The 24,147-nt window shown below is 46.6% G+C and overlaps 1 protein-coding gene across 2 annotated transcripts in view; it reads right to left on the reverse strand.

Moving 5' to 3' along the window:
- Window positions 1-24,147, reverse strand: part of NGEF (neuronal guanine nucleotide exchange factor) — a 78,873-nt gene that overhangs the window by 18,405 nt on the left and 36,321 nt on the right. Inside the window, exons 1-3 of one of the 2 annotated variants that reach the window (XM_061205972.1) lie at window positions 23,848-24,099; window positions 22,992-23,134; window positions 17,387-17,682 (exon numbers count right to left, since the gene is read on the reverse strand). In XM_061205972.1, the coding sequence (XP_061061955.1) occupies window positions 17,387-17,682; window positions 22,992-23,134; window positions 23,848-23,954 (546 nt within the window). In that variant the 5' untranslated portion in view covers window positions 23,955-24,099. Of the gene's footprint in view, window positions 1-17,386; window positions 17,683-22,991; window positions 23,135-23,847; window positions 24,100-24,147 lie in introns of those variants that run through there. The other variant, XM_061205965.1, reaches the window with a different exon arrangement.

Consider the following 24,147-nt stretch of genomic DNA (forward strand, 5'->3'; position numbering starts at 1 on the left):
AGGAAAGGCCCAGCTGGAGCCGGCCCATCTCAAAGCACCTGGCAGACAGATGTCTGGGGTCGTAATCCATCCGACATCTGTGTGTCGTCTTCACAGGACCTCAAGTGCTTCACGGATGGAGCTCCAGCCAGAGGGGTCAAGAAGGGCCTGTACCAGGAGGTGACATTGGGTCTGAGTCCCAAAGTATGACCCGTTCAGAGCAGGGGTGTGGACACCGGGTGGAGGTGGGAGACGGGGTGGTGGAGAGGGAGCTGGAGGAGGGGCCCTGGCGGCCAGGCCACTAGAGGGGTCACGTGTGGGCAGAGCAGGTTTCTGTGTACAGTCTTAAGTCCACCCTGCTGGCCGCCGTGTGGACCACAACCACACAGCCTTGCGTTCCGGAGTCCCCGGGGCTGCTCGATGCTCCTGGGCTCCGCACGTGTTCTCGCCGCTTCCCCCGCCGGCCTGTGGATGAGAAGCCATGCCTGTCTCCCCACAGGCTTCGGAAGAACTGGATTATATTTTTCTCAGTAAACTTAGATTTTTCTCCAAAAAAAGGAAACAACGTATCAGAGAAATCGCCGGAGTTCCAGCTGAGACCATCGCCACAGAATCTCATGAGCTGAGAGGGTTCAGCTTTGGTCGGTGAGCATCTCCCCCTCCCTGGGGGAGTCCAGAAACTTCCGAGCCTGCAGACCCCAGGCCAGCCCCGCACCCCACGGAACAGAAGATGCCCCACAGACGCACAGAACCAGGACCCCTCTCCCAATGCAGCCCAGGCCTCGGTGCTGTTTGGGTTCAGGGCCCTCACGCAGCCTTGGGACCGGAGTGGCCCTGAGTCAGGCCCACCTGGACCACCCTAGTCAAGCAGTGCATTTGAAGAAACAGAGGAGACGCCTGACCCATCAGCAAGGGGATGAAAGAGGAAGCCAGGACACCAAGAAAAGTCTGCTTCTGATCAAAGAAAGTGAAAAAAACAGCCCCTAACACACAAAGAGTGCTGTCCGTTAAAAACTCAGTTTACTGGGCTTCCCTGGTGGCGCAGTGGTTGAGAATCTGCCTGCCAATGCGGGGGACACGGGTTCGAGCCCTGGTCTGGGAAGATCCCACATGCCGCGGAGCAACTGGGCCCGTGAGCCACAATTACTGAGCCTGCGCGTCTGGAGCCTGTGCTCCTCAACAAGAGAGGCCGCGATAGTGAAAGGCCCGCGCGCCGCGATGAAGAGTGGCCCCCGCTTGCCACAACTACAGAAAGCCCTCGCACAGAAACGAAGACCCAACACAGCCATAAATAAATAAATAAAAATTTAAAAAACAAAACAAAACAAAAAAAAACTCAGTTTACTGACCCACAATTTCCTGTGATCTAAGGCAGCTCAGCCTGTCGTATCTCATTTTCCAACGTGGGTCCTCATGGTCCGGGCAGGCAGCTCACATCATCGGCCTCCACACTCCACCTTGATGTCCTCATTGGTATGGGTCCTTCCTTCTTCTTTTTTTTTTTTTTTAATTGATTATTTATTTATTTATTTATTTATTTATGGCTGTGTTGGGTCTTCGTTTTGGTGCGAGGGCTTTCTCTAGTTGTGGCAAGTGGGGGCCACTCTTCATCGCGGTGCGCGGGCCTCTCATTATCGCGGCCTCTCTTGTTGCGGAGCACAGGCTCCAGACGCGCAGGCTCAGTAATTGTGGCTCACGGGCCCAGCTGCTCTGCGGCATGTGGGATCTTCCCAGACCAGGGCTCGAACCCATGTCCCCCGCATTAGCAGGCAGATTCTCAACTGCTGCGCCACCAGGGAAGCCTGGGTCCTTCCTTCTTACGGCATCAGCGAAGCTCAAGGCTGAACAGTCCTTTGCCTTGTTCTTCACCTGCACCGTCTCCTTCTTACAATTCAGGATTCTCTGTGGACCCCGTGTGTGGTCATTCTATCCTGATTTGGATTGGTTTCGGCTTCCTGACCTTGGTGTCAATGCTTCACAGCGGTCTTTGATGCCATAACCTTTACTATGATGCTGTTGCGTGGCCTGAGTCACCAGGGGTCAGAGACAAAAGCGGGCTGACCGAGGACAGACGCTACCCACCACCTCCCTTCACTACTGTTGTTGCCTGGTGTGTCATTGGCAGAGCCAGGAAGCAAAAGCATCCCCTTACCCCTAAGGGTCCCAGAAGGCACCTTCACCTCTGCCTGCATCCCAGGTTCTTTCCAGGACAGACTGTCTGCAGTGGCCGGGACTGAGCTCTTGTCTGAGCAGATGTACAGAAAGGATCTTCTCAGGTAGCCTGCATTTTCTCACCTGTTATGGACTGAATTGTGTCCCCCAAAATTCATATGTTGAAGTCCTAACCCCCAATGTGACTGCATTTGGAGATGGGGCCTTTGAAGAGGTAATTACCGTTAATGCGCTCATAAGGGTGGGCCCCTAATCCAATATGACTGGTGGACTTACAAGAAGAGGAACAGACACCTCACATCTCTGTGTAAGGGATGCACATACACAGAGGAAAGACCATGTGAGGACACAGTGAGAAGGTGGCCACCTGCAAACCAAGGAGGGAGGCCTCACCAGAAACCAACCCTGCCAGCACCTTGATCTTGGACTTCCAGCCCCAAGAACTATGAGAATAAATGTCTGTGGGTTAGCCACCCAGTCTGAGGTATACTGTTATGGCAGCCCAAGCTGGCTAAGGCACCACCTGCTTTCCCATCCAACTCCAAGAACTCTGTCCCTCTCCATCCTCTGGGCTGGACATTCAGGTGATGCCTTCACCACCCATCTGACCAGATCACGGACTGGAGGGCGAGGGCAGGGGGCCCCTCCTGACACAGGACACACATCCCTCAAGGAACAAGGCAACACTAGACATTATTCCAAACTGCTGTAAACGAGGCCTGGGACCAGAGTCCAGAGAAAGGAGACATTCCCTGCAGTAGGCTCCCAGGTCACTGGGGAGGTTCAGACCAGAATGATGGCTGTTCATCAATATTCTGTAAAACAGCATGTACTGCTTCCAAAAAATCACACTGGGGAGAAAAAGGCTGTTTTGCAAGATCTGCTGAGCACTCCCCGATGCCCCTTTGCCAGTTTGGGCATCACTTTCTCTCCAAATCCAGGAAACTCTTGGCTACATTTCTCTCTTAGTCAGCACCTTCCTGTCTGAGACACACTGATGGGTGTGACACTTCATTGGTAAACAGTGGCCATAAATGTCCTTGTTCTCTCCACCTTGTCTATGCAGGGTTATCAGAGCTAAATGGCACCAGCGGGCAAATAATAGTAACAGCTGCCATTTGTCCAACTCCTAACCCGTGCCTGGTGTAATGCTGAGTACTTCCAATGTGTCACCTCCCTCCGTCCTCACTACAATCCTGGAGGTCACCCAACCGTCCCCACTGTGTGGATGAGAGGGCCGAGGCCACACAGCCGGTGAGTGGCAAAACCAAGGTTCGCAACCCATCCTTCTGACCTCAGGGCTCTGTGTCTTGACCACTCTGCTAGAGACGCCCTTCCACAGAAATGCCCAGGCTTTCCCGTGAGCCTGCGGGCCTGCAGTGGCGCCAGGCTGGTAGCCCCTCTCCTTGCAGGTTGGTCTTGGTCTGCTGTTATTTACGCAGAAGCCCCTTCCTTCCCGCCGTAGGCTCTTTCCAGGTTCTTAATCATCTTTTTAGCTTTACATGGTGCTTTCAAGTAGGTGCTTGATAATGAGTTTGTTAAGAGAAAACCTTTAAACCAGTGCTCAAATGCGAACCAGGCCTGGCGTTGGGTCGATGGGTCGTACAGGCGGGTGAGTCGTGCCCACGACTCACAACTTCCACCCAAAGGCTCGGCTCCCAGACCTGTCCTCCTCGGGGCTGTCTGTGTCTCTTTACAAGGACACTGTTAGCTGTGCCCGTCGTTCGTCCTCCTTTCCTGGCTCCTGCTGGCCTGAATGTCCGATGTCCCATCTCCTTTACCAGGTGGCTTCCTGAAAGGCCTGGCCTCGGTGCAGCACACAGGAAACTCCAAATGTTTACTGAGCACCTCCCAAGAGCTGGGGGCTGGGGGCTGCGGGCACCGGGGATTCCCGAGATGACCAAGAGCTGATCGCTGCCCCTGGGGGGTCGCCGGCTCAGGAGACCACAGCTGCTGGGGGGCTGGGGTCCGTGATGCTGTCCTGCCCTCCCCACCTCACTCATTCCACAGACATGTGCCCAGCGCCACCTCCAGGTAGTGGCTCGGCTTGATGCTGGGGACACAGAAGGACACAGACACACCAGGGAGGCGGCGGCTTGGGCACAGCCAATGACAGCTCTGCAGTGATGCCCATGGTGGAGTGGGAGGGGGCTTTGCCATGGCAGGCAGCCAGAGAAGGCTTCCGGAAGGGGCTGTCAGAGTCAAAGAACCAATAAGACTTAGCCAGGCAAAAAGGAAAAAAAAAACCCCAGCATTTCTCAGCCTGGTCCTGCGACCACAGGTGTTTGTGAAAATGCAGATTCCCAGGAACCTCCCCAGCCCCCCGCATAACCTGTCCTTTAACAAGATCCCCAGGTCGTTCTGAGGCATGGCAGAGTCTGAGGACCCCTGGTGCCAGGGCTCGGGCTCCCAGCCCCAAAGCCTCCCCGGGTACCTTTCTTTCGCTCTTATCACCTTGAGTGCTAAGCGTTAGGGCACCTGCCCGATGCCGGACTTCACTGTTAGTTCCTGGAGGGTGGGAGGAGATGGAGAGAAAGCTGGGCCAAAATGCCAAGGGGTTTGGTGGGAGGATGGGGGGGGTCCCTCCTGGGGCTCAGGCTGCCTTGGAGGCCATGGGACGTCACAGTGCAGGCTCTGTGCCCTTGTGCTGGTGGGAGTTATGACCACCTGGGTTGGCTGTAGGCTGAGCCTCGTGCTCAAGAGGCTCAGCCCCTGTGCAGACCACAGACCCCAAAGACAAACCCGTGGCCCCCGAGGGCCTGAGGCTGCCCCAGCCACTCAGGCGAGCTGCCTCCACTCTCCTCTCGGGGTGTCAGCAGGAGCCGGGGAGCGGCGTCCTCCGTCAGAGGCTGCGCCTGCTCTCTGCTTTGGGCCTTGAGCCCTTCTGCTGCCAGCAGCGGCCACCCTGGGTGGATCTGCATCCTCGCTCTGCCAGACCTTGCCTCCCACGTGACCCTACTGGCCATGCACAAAGCTTTCCTCACTTCCGCGGCTAGAAGAGTAATTCATACCCCAGAGGCATTAGGGTGGACAGAAGTGACTCCGAAAAGGCTTTGAGTTAAGAAGCAGCCTCTAGAGCCCCTCTCTCATCCTCGAATAATTACGATGGAGTCGGATTCCAGAGCCCAGGCTCTGCTGCAGCGTGGTCTCTAGTCAGTGCGGGAAATGCAGGAAGTGCCAAGACCCGGAGCCTCCACGGGGGACACGGGGCCTCAGCGTCACCCAGGGTGATGACAACTTAGTCCCGGGGTGGCTGTGGAACTAGGGATCACACATTAAATGTGAGTTGGCATGCAGGCCCTGGGGGGCCCGACGTGCCTCCACACCACCAGCTGCCCAAACCCAAGCCTTGGCAAGCTCACACACATCACAAGGCAATTGTTACGTTTTCTCAAGATGACCTGGTTAATAAGATAACTTACAAAAAAGTACACACAAAAATAGACATAAATTTTAAAAGACACATGCTTGAAAAGATGCCCAGCCTCATTCACAACAAGAGAAATGCAAAGTAAAACCACAACACAATATCATTTATGATCTTGCACACTGGTCAAGATAAACTCGTTGGATGCTGTACCACATTGGTGATAGGGAACCAGCACCCTCTCATACAGCTGAAGTGTGAAGACAACTTGGCAATATCTTCTCAAAATTTAAAAAGTATGTAATCTTTAACCCAACAGTTCCACTTCGCAGTTCCCATAGTATCCCATTGTACAGCTCTGTCTTTTATTACTATAAATGACGCTGCAATGAACATCCTTGATACACAACATTTCAAGTTTCAGTCCATCAACAGGGGACTGGTTAAATAAATTATGGAACATCATAAACAATGGAGGTCCATAAAGCCAGAAAAAAAAAAAAAGTCAGAAAAGAAAAGAAAAAAATGAATGGGGAACTCTGTTTGGGCTGATCTGGAAACACTGTCAAAACATTTTGCTAAGTAAAAAAAAAAAAGCAAGGCACACAGCAGTGTACATAGAGTTTACCATTTGTGTAACACACACACACACGCACGCACGCACACGCACGCACATACTGGCCCTGAGGGCCAGGGGTTGGCGGGGGAAACTATTTTCGCTGTAATTCTGTTTGCTCTGTTTCAACTTTATATCAGGTGCATAAATTATTTATCCAAAAGATTTACTTTAAAAATGATAAATGGTAACATTGTCACTTTGCTAAAGTAGGTATAGGCGCTTGCTTTCTAAATCAAATAGAAGAGGAGCTATCTGATATTTTGGGTGATGGCTCCTGTCCGCCTTAAAGCATGGGGCAAAGAGCCCTGCCCCCTCTGAATTCGGGATTAATGTGCTGAATTGTTAGGGTTTATCCTACAGAGAGAAATATATGATTCAATGAAGGTTGGTAAATAAAATAACAATCACGATTCAATTTTCTGATAGAAGTATATCATGTTAAAAACCGTTAAGTAATTTCCTTCTAAAATGGACTGTTTTCTTTTGGAAAAAGAATGTAAGTATATTTCAGTTCTAAGTTGTGAAAACAAGTTGAAAAACAACAAAAATACAACTCTGATTTCAGAGGCTGAGCACACTCAGACTGTGAGTTATATCCAAACTTGCCAGCTCCCTGGGAAGTCACTCCCTCCTCGTTCCCAGGGGGATGAGGCTGAAGTCTAGTTCGGGCACGTAGGGGCGGTGCCACCACAAGTGCCAGCCTGCGTGGACCGCCCCCCAGGAGTGTACATGTAGCCCTGTTTCCGTGGAGATGCTCAAAATATCATTCCCGGCTCATTTTTCGAGCTGTGCACAGCCAGCCCCCCAAGATCAGGGACCATGTGGAGTCCGTCTTTATCTGATCTGGGGGCACCACCCACGCCAGCGGCAGGAGCGACTGCTCCAGGGACGGTGCTGGGGCAGCACCTCCAGCTTCTCCTTTGTTTCTCACGGTGTCAGCTGCGGCGAGAGTTTGTAGGTTTGTCGCAGTGACTGTCCCCACCTCCCCCATTTGAACACCCGACCCTTCCCCAGCTGCCCCCTTCCTAACTTTGTAATTTGAATATCTGTCTACTTATTTTCTCAAACCATTGTGTTCTGAAACAGTAATTGAGAAACCATTCCAAATAGGAGGGTGGGAACCAAGCGCTTCAGAGTAAGTTAAAAAACAAAAAGTAAACCAAGAAAATCCTACACGACATCTAAGACAACGCTTTGCAATTTCAGCTGCCTAATTTTTACTTTAAAAAGGAGGTGGAAAACATACAATTTTATTCTTAAATCCTGATTCTTCAGTGACTGATTAAGACTCAGGCCCACCAAAAGGCCATCATTTGGGGGTCTTTTCCTTGTGTGAACAGTAGTTCATTGGGACCTGCTGCTTTTGTAGCTAAAGAAAGAGGTGTTCCAACCACAGATTGAGCTGCCAGTACAAGCTGCCTGACCTGCTCTGATAAATGAAAAGATGATCTGATGCAGAAGTCACTGATTCGGAACATAAAGTCTGAAGATCTCAGTGTTGTGTTCATTGCCAGATATTAACAAAATAGAAAATAGAAACTCACATTAAGCTCTTTAAAATAAATATGAAAAGTCAGGCTATAAAGACTCAGAGAGAGATGCATTGACGCCCGTGTGCCCTGTGCTGTTCACTACTGCAGGTGACCGCGGTTATTCTTAGGTCATCCTAACTTACTTAAATATCTTGATCTGATCCATTGGAAATGACAAAAATGCAATTTATTAAATATCTTTATTTTCTATGCCCACTCTTCTATACATGTAACGTTCTATCCTGCATTTTAAAAACAATATGTTATTCTTTCATTCTTTGAAATGAAAAACATTTCATTTCATTCTTTGAAAACATGCTTTTTAATGTTTGTGCCTTTGTATAGTTGTACACTGTCTTACTAAACAAATAATTCCCTATAATTGGGCATTTAGGGTTCTTCCTCCATTCTTCTCCTAATTTTTGCTTGAATGGAAAGCCTAATAAGTATTCGTGTACACTTCTGATTATTTTTCAAGATAAACTTCTAGAAACAGAAACACTAGACGGTAAATAAACATATTCTTGTAAGGGGGTTAATACAAGCATTGCTATACTCTTTCCATCAGCTGTGTTCGAGAGAAGTCATTTAAAAATCCCCCCAACGCTAGGTTTTAAATATATTTATATTTAAAAGTCTCTGCCATTTTGAAATGCCGGTGCCTCAGTGTTGCTTTAATTTGTACCTCTTTCATTACCAGTGAGTTTTTGATTTTTTTCCTTTTTTCATTTAATCACCAGCCACTTTTTCTATGAGAATTGTTTTGCCCATTTTTCTTTAGGGTGCTTATCTTTTTCTTATCCATAGAGCTTTCTAATTGATGGAAACCTGAGTTTTGCTGATGTATACAAAAACAACTAATTTTTACAGGTTTATTTTATAATCCACCACCTCCCTGCTCCGCCTTATGAGATCCAGTATTTTTTACTCCCTCAGGATTTTTAAGTAGGCAGCTGTCACTGGCAGATAAGGGTGGTTTTGACCTTCCTTCTTTATGGGTTTGTCTCTTGTTCCTTTCCTCATTGTTTTGCCCTGGCCGCAGCTTCCAGAGCAACCGCAGGGTTACCAAGCATTGTCCTCTCACCTTTATTGCCACCAAAGATTCTTCATTAAGTAGGAGGGGCTGGTTATAGATCTGAGATACTCTTTGTAAATTTCAGAAAAAGTGTCCTTCTGAGTTTTGTTTAGAAATTGATGTTTTACTCCCCTTTTGAACCCCTTTGAAGGTCAGGGTATTTTTCTCCTCTGGCCTATTAACATGATAAATTTTGGTTTCAAACATTACCATCTTTGCAGTAATTTCTGTGCTCAATGTTATTCTTTTAATGTATCTCCAGATTTGATTTACTTATGTTTTATGTAAATTTTTGCCTTAATTCAGAGTGAGACAGATCTCTGTTTTATTTTGGGGGAGAGGCCAGAAGAGTACTTAACAAAATGGAGACATCTAACTCTTTTTACAATGCTTTAGTTTTTAAATGAACGTACAGTAAAATTGACTTTTGGGGGCTGTACAGTTCTATGAATTTTGACCCATGTATAGATTCTTGCAACCAGTACTATAACCAAGACACACAACAGTTCCATCACTCCAAAAAAAAAACCCCTTGTGCTTTCCCACTCTAGTCACAGACTACCCCTACCCCTCACCCCTGGCAACCACTGATCTGTTCTCTGTCCCTATAGCTTTGTCATGTTCAGAATGTCATATAAATGGAATCACGTACTGTGTAACCTTTCTGACCTCTTTCACTCAGCAAAATGCCTCTGAGATTCATCTGAGTTGTGTGTATCAATAGTTCATTTCTTTTTCTTACTGAGTAGCGTGCCATTGTACAAATGTTCCAGAGTTTGTTTATCCATCTATCTGTTAAAGGACATTTGGGTTGTTACCAGTTTTGGGCAATTATGAATAGACCTACTATAAGCATTCATGTACAGGCTTCTGTGGGAACATAGGTTTTTGTTTCCTTGGGGTAGTGGTTCTCAACCATGAACTATTTTTGCTACCTGGGTGATATTCAGCTAGGTCTAGAGACATTTTTGGTTGTCACGACTGGGAGTAGGGGTGCTACAGGCATCTGGTAGCAGAGGCCAAGGACGCTGCTAAACTTATAATGCACAGGAGAGCATCCCCCAACAAAGGATGATCCAGCCCAAATGTCAATAGTGTTGCTGTGGAGACACTGCTCTAGGTAAATACCCAGGACTGGGATTGCTGGGCTGCAGGAAAGTGTATGTTTCACTTTATAAGAAACCGCCAACAGTTCTCCAAAGCAGCTGTACCATTTTGTAATCCCACCAGCAATGTATGAGAGGTCCAGTTACTCCACATCCACACCAGCACTTGGTATTGTACTTTAAGTTATTTTTAGCCAGCGTGTATTATTATTAGTTCTAAGAATTTTTGTAGATGCCTTGAGATTGTCTATGTGCACAGTCATATCACCCATGAAGAGGGGCAGTTTATTTCTAACTTCCCTGGAGACTTTCTCTTTGACTCAGGGTTTCCACAGAAATGTGCTGCTTGATTTCCAAGTGCTTGGAGGTTTTCCTGTTATCTTTATGTCATTGATGTCTAGTTTAATTCTATTATGGTCAGGTCATACTTTGTATGATTTAAATTTTTTTAATTTGTTAAAGTGTGGTGTGGTCTATCTTGGTGAATGTTCCTTGTGTCCTTGAAAAAAATGTGTATCCTGCTATTGTTGAGTGCAGTGCTTTACACAGGTTAATTAGTTCCAGTTGGTTGATGGCACTCAACTCTTCTTAGATCCTTACTGACTTTGTCTCCTACTTCTACTAATTACTGAGAGGAGTGTGGAAGTTATTATCTATAACTGTGGATTTTGTTTTTAATGTATATGTGCTCTAATGATCAGATTTAGTTACTAATATTATATTACCGTCAAATAATTTGTGTTTCCCTCCTTTCTATCTTTAGACCAGGGGTCAGGGCTGGCCACCTGTAACTATATAAAGTTGTACTGGAACTCAGTCATGTCCATTCCTTTACACATCGTCTATCTGCTGCTATGACATTACAATGGAGAGCTGAGTGGTTGTGAAGGAGGCTGTATGGCCTACAAAGCCTGAAATATTTACAAAGTGGCCCTTTAAGTTTGATGATCCCTGCTCTAGAACTGCACTGACCAATATGCTGGCAATGCGTGGCTTAATTTTAGTTTAAGTAGAATTAAACATTTAGTTCCTCAGTTGCACTGGTCACATTTCAAATGCTCAGTAGCCACATGTGGCTACTGACTATTGAAGATGCAGATATAGAATATTTCCAACATGACAGAAAGTTCTGCTGGACAGCAGTGTTCCAGGCTATTCTAAGCAACACGGGACTCTTCTGTGCTTTGACCATTTTGGACAATTCCGTCATCTGGGTGCAACATCTCTTTTGTAGATTTTTTAAGTTACTGGTATATTTTGGTGGTTATTTTACTTTTTATTTTGGAGTCAATTTTTGTAGCTTATATTTTCCTAGAAAATCACTCATTTCACCAAGACTTTTACACGGTATCTTTCGGATCTCGACCCTGCCTGCTTTCCTTAGGAGTGTGTCTGTGTGTGTGTTTTCCTCCTAATGTCTCAAGCTGCCATCTTAGTTCATTTAACTTACCTTTATTCCTTATTTAATAATTAAAGCATGTTAGGTTGTGAATTTTTATCCAAATGCAGCTTTGGCAGCATTCCATATATTTTTAAATGTAGTACCCTCATTATCTCTGAAATAATCTGTAATTATAAAATTTATTTCCCTATCTCAAAAGTTAGGAACATTTTAAACATTTCTGATTTGAGGTTTTTACATTGTTTAAATTTATTTTCTTGTTTCAGTGCACTGTAGTGAGAGATTATGGCCTATACAATTTTAATAAATATTCACTGAGCTTTTCCTTATGGTTTAATACACGGCTGCTTTTTGGTGGTATCTATGGACACTGGGAAATAAAATATTGCCTCTCTTTAGAGCAGTGCTGTCCAACAGAAATATAATGTAATTCTCATATACAGTTTTAAATTTTCTAGTAACCACATTAAAAAAAGGTAAAAAGAAATGGGGAAATTTTAATATATCTTATTTAATCCAATATATCCAGAATATTATGTCAACATGTAATATAAAAATTATTAATAAGATAGTTTACTTGCTTTTTCCTTGTACTAAATCTGCAAAATTTGGTGTGTATTTTACACCCACAGTACACCTCAATTAGGACTAGCCACGTGTCAAGTGCTCAAGAGCCACATGTGGCAGGGGGCTACCAAAGAGGGCAGTGCAGCTTTAGAGAGTATAAAAATCAGTGAAAATATTTTAAGTCAACCTCATCATTTTTTTCAGATTCCTTATATCCCTGTTATGTCCCACTGCTACAGAACCAGTACAGCGTGTACCACAGCTTCTGCTCATGTCTCTGACAGACTCTGCTCTGTTTGGCTTCCGTTTCAAGATACTTTATCATAGTTATCTTTTCATTGTAAAGTGCACCTCTTGGGAACGGCCTTCCTAATCGTACAACACAACATCCAGAAGATCAGGTTTAAATAAATAAAAAGACTGACAGGTTTTCTATAAAAATGAGAAAAGATTTTTAAGTGGAAAAAGATACAACTTTTTGTTGAAGAATGTCAGCCTGTTGCCAGCTCTTTATCTGTACTAACTCATTTGATCTTCACAACCCTGTTTATGAGCTCAATTTTACAGATAAGGAAGCAGAGGCACAGAGAAGTTAAGTGACTTGCCCAAAGTCACTCAGCTAAGAAGTAGCAGAACTGGGATTCAAACCCAAGGAGTTGGGCTCCTGTGCCTGTGTGCATAAACTCTGTGCTACATCACCTCCCTATGTTTTTACTGTGGGAGAAAACACTTGAAACATATAAACAAATCATATCCATAATATGTAAAAAGATGCTATCAATCAAGAAGACAAACATAAATAACCCCATAGAAAAATGGGCAAAGAACAGGCAAGTCATAGACAAAGAAATGAAAACAGCCAATAAACATAAGAAAAGATGCTCAATTTATGTCATCAAGGACAGGCAGGTTAAAACAAGATATGACTTTTCATGCAACAGATTAGAGCAAAAATCAAGAAGTTTGCTAACGGGGTGAGGAGGGTGTGTGAAAATGGCCTCTCTCGCACCGCCGTAGTGTGAAATTTGAACTGCCTTTTTGAATGGCGATTTGGTGGTATCCACCACCATTGAAAACGCACTTCACTTTTCACCCACAATTCCACTTCCGGGCATCTATCCTACGGCTGTGGTCTCCCACGGGCGTGAAGATGCAGGCACACAGAAGCTCTCCTAACCCAGCTCCACATGACCCATGTGCCCGGGGTCACGTGCACTGCTTCCCTGCAAAGCCCTGCGAAGACCCGCTGAGGGCCAGGCACAGGCTGCCCTCCACCTGCCACCTGCACACTTCCCTCCCCACCTGTGAGCCCCATGTTTGTCCTTAAACTTATGCAAGCCAGTCGTACTTGCTCTGCAATTACGTCCTTACTTGATAAAAACTAAAGAATTTTCAGTGCAAAGAGAGTTGTTTTTACGAAAAGTAAGCTGAAAGCTCTAAGAGGTCAGTTAAAGGCAAGTTGCTAAAAACCAAAAGCAAAATCAAACTGCTCTTGAATAAACAAGTGTAAAATATGGGGGAAAACATCATAAAGATCTCTAAGGATTTTGCACTTAAGAGTCTTCACAAGTGTCTAAAGTCCAAAATCACACCACGCTTTATGACTGTAATTTACCAGGAGAGAGAAAGTGAACACAGCTGGTCCTCCAGTGAGAACCCAGGAGCCAAGAAAAGGCCTGCACACGTGTACGTTGTTTGCATTTTTTTAAATAATGAAAATGTATTAATGAGTAGCCTATTTAATTTTAAAACTTTAAAAAATAAAGTGATAAACTTTAACAATACAAAATGACTCATTGTTCCCTATGGTAACTTTTCTTGCCCTGAATTGTAATCTGTATGATAATATCGTGGGTTTAGTTTTCTAATCAGTTGGATAATTTCTGCCTTTCAATGGAGGATTTAAGCAATTTACATTTGTGATTATAACAGATACATTTGCTATGAACTCTGCCACCTTATTTTATTTTTAATATTTATTTATTTATTTAATTTATTTATTTGGCTGCACCGGCTCTTGGTTGTGGCATTTGGGATCTAGTTCCCTGACCAGGGATCAAACCCGGGCCCCCGGCACTGAGAGCGTGGAGTCTTAGCCACTGAACCACCACGGAAGTCCCTGCCACCTTATTTTATGCTATTTGTTTTTTGTGCTTTTCTACTGTTTGCTTTCCTTTTATTACAAGATCCCTGCTTTCTCTGCTTTTGGCTTGTTGTTGGAGAAGGTTTATACCATGTTTTAAGTTCTACTGGGGTTTATCTCTAAGCTTTCCAAATTTTTTAAAATTTATTTCTCTAATTATCAAGGTAAAAAAATAAACAAGTATTCCTCCAGAAGCTAGACACTTTTCCTTATTTTGAGGACTATAAAAAAGGCCCCGTGGTGGTAATATTGCGTGAAAAAAGCCAAATGCGAAATAGCATTGTATAATCCCTTTTATATGAAAGTCAAAGTTAGGGATAGTGCAAGGGAAACAAAAGCAAAAGTAAAAAAATGGGACTATATCAAACTAAAAAGCTTTTGCACAAAGAAGGAAACTATCAACAACACGAAAAGGCCACCTACCGAAAGGGAGAAGATATGTGCAAATGATATATCTGGTAAGGGGTTAATATCTAAAATATACAAAGAACTCACACAAGTCAATATCAAAAAACGAACTCGATTAAAAAACGGGCAGAGGATCTGAATAGACATTTTTCCAAAGAAGACATACAGATGAACAACGACACATGAAAAGACGCTCAACATCACTAATCATCAGGGAAATGCAAATCAAAACCACAATGAGATATCACTTCTCACCTGTCAGAATAGTTATTATCAAAAAGACAACAAATAATAAATGCTGGTGAGGGCGTGGAGAAAAGGGAACCCTCATGCACTCTTGGTGGGATTGTAAGTTGGTGCAGCCAATATGGAAAACAGTATGGAGATTCCTCAAAAATTAATAATAGAAGTATCATATGATCCAGAAATTCCACTCCTGGGTATTTATCTGAAGAGAATGAAAACACTAAGTCGAAAGATATTTGCACCTCTATGTTCATTGCAGCATTGTTTACAATAGCCAAGATATGGAAACAACCTACGTGCCCATCAATAGATGAATGGATAAAGAAGATATGGTGTATATATATACTATGGAATATTACTCATTCATAAAAAAGAATAAAATCTTGCCATTTGAGACAACATGGATGGACCTAGAGGGTATTATGCTAAGTGAAAAAAGTCAGACAGAGAAAGACAAATACTATATTTGCAGGTATAAAAGATTCACTTATATGTGGAATCTAAAAAACAAAAACAAAGGAACAAACATAACAAAACAGAAATAGATACAGAAAACAAATAGGTGGTTGCCAGAGGGGAGGAGGGTAGGGAAGGAAAGAAATAGGTGAGGGATATTAAGAGGTACAAATTTCCAGTTGCAAAATAAATGTCACGGGTATGAAATGTACAGTGTGGGGAATACAGTCAATACCTATGTAATACCTTTGTATGGTGGCATATTGTAACTAGACTTAATCAAAACGTTTAGGTGACCATTTTGAAATGTACAGAAATACCAAATCACTACGTTGTGTAACAGGAACTAACATAGTGTTGTAGGTCAATTATACTTCAAAAATGAAAAGCAAACTCAGAAAAGGAGATCAGACTGTGGTTACCAGAGGCGGGGGTGGGGAAGGGGGATGGGGAGGGGGAATTAAATGAAGGCAGTTAAAAGGTACAAACTTCCAGTTATAAGATGTAATGTACAACATGATAAATATAATTAAGATTGCTGGTATATATATGTTACATATGGAAGAGAGTAAATCCTGAGTTCTCATCATAAGGAAAAAAAAATTCTCTATTTCTTTAATGTTGTATCTATACAAGATGATGGATGTTCACGAAACTTCTTGTGGTCATCATTTCATGATGCATGGAAGTCAAATCATTATGCTGTACACCTGAAACTTATACAGTGTTGTGTGTCAGTTGTATTTTAATAAAACTGGAAGGAAAAAAAGTCAGGGATGATTAAAAAAACCCAGAAAGTTAGGGATGATGGCTCTGTCAGTGGCTGGTGCACAGCCACCTGTGGGGGGATTTCTCTGTGGCTTCCAGCACCTTCCACATAGTTGCTTTCAGTGGCATTCCTCAGTCCAGTTCCACCTGCCTCTTGGAGATCCCCCTGACCATGCATCTTCACTTCTGGTGGGGTGCGTGGTTCTTTACATCCCCTCACCAGTATCTTTGTGAGAAGCTGGGTTAAGCCCCATCAGGATGACTAGACACTACTGACATCAGAAGTTTCATAAAAAAACTGTGGCATCCTTTACAAATCACCGCTTGCAAGTCACACGTGATGTCAGAAGTTAAACCCATCCCTCCTGAGTCTGCAGGGCAGGACACAGTGAACCTTGGTGGCCCTTCAAAAGTCGAGTGCTATCAAGCCTTCTAGAAGAGCAAAGGTATCGTACCAACCGAGTCAGCGTTAGCTAACCCTCGTTGGGAACTAGTCTCAGTCTTGGTCATTACCTGTGCACACAATCTGCAGTTTTGCCTTTCTATAGAATCTCGCGCAGGAGAACCAAGAGTTAAAGAAGGACAGAACATCTGGAGTCAGAACTGCAACTAGGAACAAGTTCAAGCATGGCTTGAAGGAACACGTGAGTGGAGGGGAGTGGGGGGGTGAGGGCGAGAGGGAGCGTGAGAGGATAGAGAGGATGGAATTGGGCTGAGCAAGTTAAAAAAAAAAAAATCTCTTCACTTTTTCACTCTGCATCCACTTTTTAACTTTCACGATGACACACACCTGCAGGGTCACCATTTCTCGCCCCCAGTCTCTCCCCTTGCTATTGACCAACTTGTCTCTCTGTACCACAGATTTCCCCTCTAATACCCAAACAATCCTGGTTCAACTAAAATGAACACTTAGACTTCTTAGCTACACATTTCTATTACTGTTCATGTTTTATTTCTCCTCGCTAGCAACAAACTATTAGGTGACTCCGTGATCTTGCCTCAGCCTAACTGACGGGCAGTCTGCCTGGACCATCGGATGAAGTGGGAGAGACGCAAGTCCCAGATTCCCACACCGTTTCAGGAGGGGGCCAAGGGCTTTCTTTCAGAGCCCCACCCAAGCTTCAAGCGACTACAAAATGAAGATGTGGGATAAGACTGTGAGTGAAAAGTAAAGCACAGATGACTAGTCAGTTCACCGTCGCAGTGAGTTCAGCATCACCTACTGCATCAGCATTCACGCGTGCCACGGAAATGCCCCCACGATAACAACCAAAGGGTTAGAGAGCGCAATCTTACTATCTGACGAAACAGCAACGTGGAGAACACTCAGTGTCGGGGTTGAGCTATCCTAGAAGGTAACTGGGTACTTTTTGTTGCCTGTGAAATAATGTGAATTTTCCTGCATGTTCTGGATGGATGTACCCTGCAAGTAATTCCTCTGGTGAACCAGCCAGGGAGCCTCACCCCGCAGAAGAAGGCTCACCCACGTTGGTTAAAACCCCTGTACGTTCTGATTGGAAGCTCCCACCCTAGGGCAGCCCATTACCTCCTGCAGCCTGATCTCCTCCGGCTGGAGGATGTCCAGGACCCCGCTGCTCCGAATCTCCGGGAGATCCTGCCAGAGGTTAAATCTCGAGTGCGGGTTACTGAGCAGGCATATCTGGGGCACAGCCTTCCTCTCCGGTGGGCTTGCCGGCTCCTCCTCCTCCTCTTCATCCTCCTCCGGGGTCTCCTCGCCGGCCGGGGACCCATCAACATTGCCTTGTACTTCTGCATCCTGTTGCCTCCTGGTTTCAATTTCTTGGAGGGTTGATTTATCTCGGTATTCCTGATACAGGAGCCCTGAAATCAAATGGAATTATACTGAAGACATGAAAAAGATTTCAGAGGAAGATCTTTTGGAATCACTAAGTCAAGGCTTTGGACTCCTATCAAGGGCAGATGCTCTGCCTATGAAAATACAAAGAAAGCCAGACCCGCACAGGTCTCAGAAAAGGCTCTATCGCTGAAAAAACTGCCACTGTCTTCATTTCTTGGGAAGGATCAGCACGCATGAGTTTTCTTTTTTCAACAAAGAATGAAGAAATCCCAGAACAGATTCAAAATCCAGTCACAAAAATATATGCTTTTCACACACATACTTAGCAAACAACAAGAATCCAGAATTTGACGTGTTAATAACCAATGTGTGCAGAGTTGATGGAAATGTCCCAATTATGTTTCAGTATCCCAACAGGACGCTTCTCAAAGCCTAAATGCTTCAATATTAAACCTCAAGTATATTCATTGGTGAAATGGGAATAGTTGTAAATTCTCATTTTGAAGGAAAAAGCCAATATTTCATCAACCTTATCATTCAAAAGGGAAACATTCCTTTTCTGCTTTCACACTTTCAGACTTAACTTCCCTGACCTGAAATAAATGCAGTCTAAGTCTCCAAGGAGATTTGGGGGTACAGAGGAATCAGCAAAAATGTAGCACCTCCACAGGGAAAAATTCATTTTGGATGTCCTGGCTGCAGGGCAGAGGGATGGTCTTTCCACACAGGAGCAGCAGAAAAGCTTCAGTGGCAAGGGGTCTCCCAGCCCAGGGAGAGGGGAAGCAGGGCTGGGTGGGGAGAGGAAGGGGGGTCCTGCTGGCGATGAGGCTGGGAGGAGAGGAGGGTCACCCCAAGGGTTTTGTCTATCCTGTGGGCAAAAGGGAAGCCCCTCACGCAAACAGCTCTGGTCTACATCTTAGGAGGCCCGTGGATGGGAAGAAAGAGGCCATGCCAGTTCTCTAAGGGAGTGATGATGGAGGGCTGAACTGCAGTGGTGGTGGAGGGATGGGGCCATGTGCGTGATTCAGGGACAGTTATAAGGTAGAAGACAGGTCCTGGTGATTGGCTGGTGCTGGGTCATGAACGATATCTGGGTGGCCAGTTGGCAAGGGGGTCTGGTGGCCCTGTTCAAGGAGATGAGGAACATAGGAGGAGGATCTGACTGGGGAATGGGGTGGTGGTGAGATCCAGGTGCACCTGAAGGGAATGCAGGTGGAGAGAACCAGTGCGCAGCTGGACTGGTCTGGAGCCTGGGAAAGCTGTTGGCCCCCTTGATATATCTATCTATAAAACAAAGATGACTTTCCCGGGAAAGTTCTAACAGGGATAAGTGTACCACTTGTAAAGCACTTTCTCATGCAATGCAGTACAAACATTAGCTATTATTCCTTCTTTAATTGTTAAATATATCTAAACAGTGCAAAAAAGGAAGGAAAAAAACAGACGATCTTCAAAATTCTGAAAAATGGCAGGATAAATTATATTCATAATTTATAAATAACAGGAACTCAATAAATTACCTTGTGGATTATATTAGTTGGCTTCCTATGTTCCATAATGCTAAATTATAAAGCATTTATGCTAAGTATAACATTTACTTCAAAAAAAAAAAGATCCTGTGATTTTACGTTACAATCCAGCAGATTACAACATGGAGTTAATTTGACAAAGGAATGAAAAAGAAAATCTAAATCTATGCTAAATTCAACCCGGACTGAAGATCTATAAAGACAGAGGTTTAAAGTCACTGCATAAACCGGGTTCAGTCATGAGCATAAGATATGATTACTGTTGCCAACATCGAACCAATTAATCCCCTGTGATTCCGATACTGTTTTTATGGAGGTTTAAAGAAACCAGGATTCCACGAGTTGACTTGGATTCACTTTTCAAAGCTTAGCACAGTGTCTCCCACATAGTAGGTACTCACATATTTGTTGAGTTGAACACCTTTAAAAATGCAGTTTGCAAGCTTCTCAAAAATATCTAACCAATTTGGCATCTTTTTGAAAGTTCAAAACTATGGCTTATGTATGCTACATGGCACATCATGTGTATCATGGGTCAGCATGATGGGTAAATCATGGGTAAATGCTATCTACAACATCTCACATGATAATGTGATACATATGCTGAAAAGAGACAAAAATATCAGCATTGTGGGTAGTTGGGTTGAAAATAATATTTCTGAAATCACATTGTGGCAGACACTGTGGCTGCCTCTCCTCTATCCCCTCACAGCCCTTCTTCCCAGCTGGCAGGGAGGGGTTTTGTTTGTGTGCTGACCTAGTCTGTGCTCAGGGAAGTGGATGAATGTTGACTGATCAAAACCTACCATGATGGTTCCCTTCCCCTTGCCACTGCTGTGTTTAGACATGAGCATGTGACATGACCTGGCCAAGGAGACTAAGGGGACATCTTACATCTTTGAGAAGGGCTTCTCAAAAAGATGTCCCTCCCCAGGAGACACTTGAAGACAAACTGCTCTTTTTTTTTTTTTTGGTTTTTACACATGGTTGCTTGAGGATGTGATGCACGGAGCTCTGGCAGCCATCTTGTGATATGAAGCCCAAATGCTGAGAATGGTGGAGGGAAAGGAACTAGGTGATTGCTTAACTTAATGAACCAAATGCAGAATTTCCTACCTCATTCCTGGACTCAACTGAGATAGAATACGTTCATTCTTTAAGGTCATTTTTTTGGGGGAGGGTGCTGGATATTCTATTACACTCAGCCAAAGACTCCCAATACAAGTAATTTTAGCATTTTCTTAAAACTTCATACTTCTTTCTGAAGTCTTCAGAATATGAATTTAAACACGCATTTTCCTGGAGTTACTATGATTACAAAGAGTTATCTGACACACTGTGTAACCATTTTCATGACCTGTTTATTTTTATTAGCCTTACCTGAGGAACTATGTTATCTGACTAAATTTTTGTAGTAGAGATATACTGTTGATATATCATGTTTTTCTATTTTCTCTTTTGTACATTCAGTAAGCAAAATTAATTTTACCTGTAAAAGCTGGCACCTGGTATTATATTCATGCAGAATTAGAAGGCTCAGTTCCCATCTCTCCTAATTAAAATGATCTATATCAGGCTGGCTGTGCTACCCTGCAGAAGGAGGATAAGCTCCTGGAGTCCTTCAAAATCTCACTTTCTGAAGGGAATAATTTTTTTCTTTGAATCCTTCAGATAGAAACTTCTAAAGGGCAGAGAATTCATTTATTTTCTAGTGAGCACCTTCTATGCACCAAGCATTTGTTAGGTGCCAGAGACAACCATAGCACACACACACACGTGTGCACACACACACACACAATCACAGGGTCTCAGGGTCTATGATCTTCAGGGCCACCACCAACTACAATGACAGTTGTATACCACATCATGCATAGTCCTGGCATCATTTTGTTCTTGCCTGGGTGGGAGCCACTGCAGAATTCAACACAGTGGTCTACAAGATGCCCATATAGTCTTCCCACTTTCCTTCCCCCTTAATTCCACTGTGTCTTTAGGAACGCGTTGTCCCTTCCTGATACCTGGCAAAGAATTCACTTCATTCGTTGAGCTAAAAGCAGCTGGCCTCCTGTAGCAATCTGCTTGGCATAAGCCTCAAGTCTATGGATGTGAGTCTAAGGATGTGAGAAGAAGGCAGCCTCGGTCCTGTGCTGTCATTCAGCACATCTGTTGAGCACCGACCATGGATCCAGCCCAGGAGCCAGAAACACATAGTCACCATTACACCAGGAGATAGTGGGAGAAAAGCCTCAGAATGTCAGTGTCTACTGTTTACCAAATGAGGAAACCGAGGGCCAGGATAAGCAGGTACCAGAGCTCAGGGCTCCCGACTCCCAGCTTTGAGCTTATGCCACGGGCTCTCCAGGAAGGAGGTCTCCACACGCCCACACTGCAGAAGGGAGCCTCTCTCTCCGTGAGAGGAGGCACGGATCTCCCCACTCCCACCTCGATTTCCTTCCTAGTCCTGACATCGATCTCAGCCAGAGGATCCCTTTCTAGAGGGTGGAATTCGAGGCTTCCAGCACATGCCAAGGCCGAGGTGGCCCTCCTCGCTATAAAGGGCAATGTGGCAGAGGTGGAAGAAAGGGATTTTTCGGGTGTGTTTGTCCTCAGATCAGTCCCTCTCCATTTCCGCCAGCAAACAAAGGGAAAAGCCGCCACCACCACCACCACCACCACCCAGCCCAGACACGCAGGGGGCCCGCTAGGAACAATATCCCTGGAGTCAGCGCTGCTTAACAGCGTGCAATGTGCGCTCCACCCTCAGCTTTGCAAGGGCTCAGCTCCTCCCAGGGTTCAGTCCAGAATAAACCCCAGCCAGGGAAAAGGGAACCTGCCCAAAAAGTCTCCTAAACACGGGTCTCCTGGGGCAATGGAAGCTCCACTTCCATTGGAGACACTTCATGTCCGTCTGAGTGTTTGGGATGGAGAACAATAATGATGAATTTAGGAAAGAAAATTTTCAAGCCAAAATTTTAATTTAATGAATAAACTGCTGCTCTGACAACCCTGAAGAACAGAAAGATTTCTAGGTGGTACCATTCCCACATAACCCACGTCACCCACTCGTGGCCACCTCTGGTGATGAAGATGAGAACGAGTTTGATGTCATTGGCAATTTTTGACTTTTAAATGCGAGTGCTCGGGTTTTGGGGACGCCTTCTCAATCCACTTTCTGCTTTCACAGAGCTTCAACTGCAGCTGTGCAGGAGCTGGACACACGGGCTGTGCCCTGCACTTCTGGCCATGCTCTGGACAGGCAGGTGGAGCCAGGCTTCCCTTCCTAACCCAGGGGCCTCTGGGGCTCCCAGCTTCTCTCTACTTTACCTTTCCTTCCCCTGTGCAAAGTCTGCCACTGCCACCCCTTCCTGAATTGCCCCAGTCAGCCTGACTCTCTCCAGACGTCCCCTCTGCAGGGTCCCCTCCCTTTCCAGGTCTCCCCCAGGCCCCCGGGTGCGGATGGCGGGGGACGCATGGAGCCCCCCCTCCTGCATGGCCCATAAGCACCTAACCCCTGGACTTTCTGGCAGAAGACACAAGAGGACAGAGAGCCCTCCCCAGGAAAGGGCTGGGCAAGCACACCTCTCCAAGAGAGCAGGAAAGAAATGCATTTGCTAAAGCCCAATTATACACGTGGCAGTTTTGCCTCTGGAACCATTTAGAACCAAATATGTCAATAACCTTCCTTGTCAGAAACATTTGTCCAGGGGAAATGCAAGGGCATCCCACAAGCAGGGGAGCCCTCAGAGTCCACCAGGAACCCACGTTTCCCCCAGTGACGCCCCGTCGCCGCTGGGGACACCCACCTATTTGTTCGATGAGGTTCCTCCAGGAGTCGGCGGGAATGGGGTGGATCATCTGCAGGGCCTCGGTGAGCGTGGTAGGGCTGTCGGCGAGGGCCGGGCACTCCTCGGGTGTGGCCTCATTTCCCAGGGTGGAGGACGACTCGCTGCCAGAGAGAGAGGAGAGGCAGGAGCCGGTTATTTTTAAGCAACGACACACCTCGGCCAGCTCGCGAGAAGCGTCCGCACAGGCGGCCCCGGCCAGATGGACCCTGACCGGGATGTCCAGGCCGAGCGGCCGCCGCTGCTCCCTGCCACGCAGGCCCCACAGGCCCTTTCTGTCACCGCACCAGGGCGCGACCGGGTAATTCATTCCCACACCAGCCCGCCCAAACCTTCATGTTTTCGGAGCTCGCGGGCAGGCGTCGGAAACTTGGCGCGTCCTGCCCGCTTCGCGGCGCCGCCCGGCCGCCCGGACGGGTCCTGCGGCCAGGGGCCCTGCGCTCGCTGCGCACCCCGCGCCGCTCGCTGTCACACGGCCCACGGCCCCCTTTGGGTAGCGATCCTCCAGTCCCAGGGCCACGCGGCGCGGAGAGGGGCCACCAAACGGGACGCGTGCGCCCAGGGCGCCCGAGCGAGGGCGCGGGAGGCGGCCCGGGGCAGGGACAGGGGTGTCGGCGGTCCGGCTGGGGCGCACCCCCGACCCCAGGCGGCGTGCGGGCACGATGGGGGCCGCGGGAGGAGTGAGGGGCTGCGGGGCCCGCGGGGTGGGGGGCGGGGGACAGGCGGTTCGGGTAGGCGTCCCCGGCCAGGGACGCAAGCTGGGGCCACAGGCCCGCAGTGGTGGCGCGCAGGGGTTGGGACGGCCGCTCGCCCTCACCTGCCAGGGAGGTGTCCCGCCGCTGAGTCGCGCGCGTCGCTCTCCGAGGTGGAGCTGTCGTGGTCCACGGCGCAGGCGGCGCTGAAGGCTGCGGCCAGCAGCTCCATGGGGGCCGGCAGCCAGGCAGGCTCTGGGGCCGGGTCGGGGACCGCGCTGGGGGCCCGGAGCCGGGCGGGGGGCGACGAGCGGGCTCCGGAGCGGGGTCGCAGCGCGCTCAGCTGGAGCAGGAGCTGCCGCTGCCGCCGCCGCTGCCAAGAGCTCCAGCAGGCGCCCCGGCGCGCGCCTGGAGGCTCCCGGGGT

Source organism: Eubalaena glacialis, chromosome 1 (assembly GCF_028564815.1).
Source record: "Eubalaena glacialis isolate mEubGla1 chromosome 1, mEubGla1.1.hap2.+ XY, whole genome shotgun sequence".
NCBI classification, from domain to species: domain Eukaryota; kingdom Metazoa; phylum Chordata; class Mammalia; order Artiodactyla; family Balaenidae; genus Eubalaena; species Eubalaena glacialis.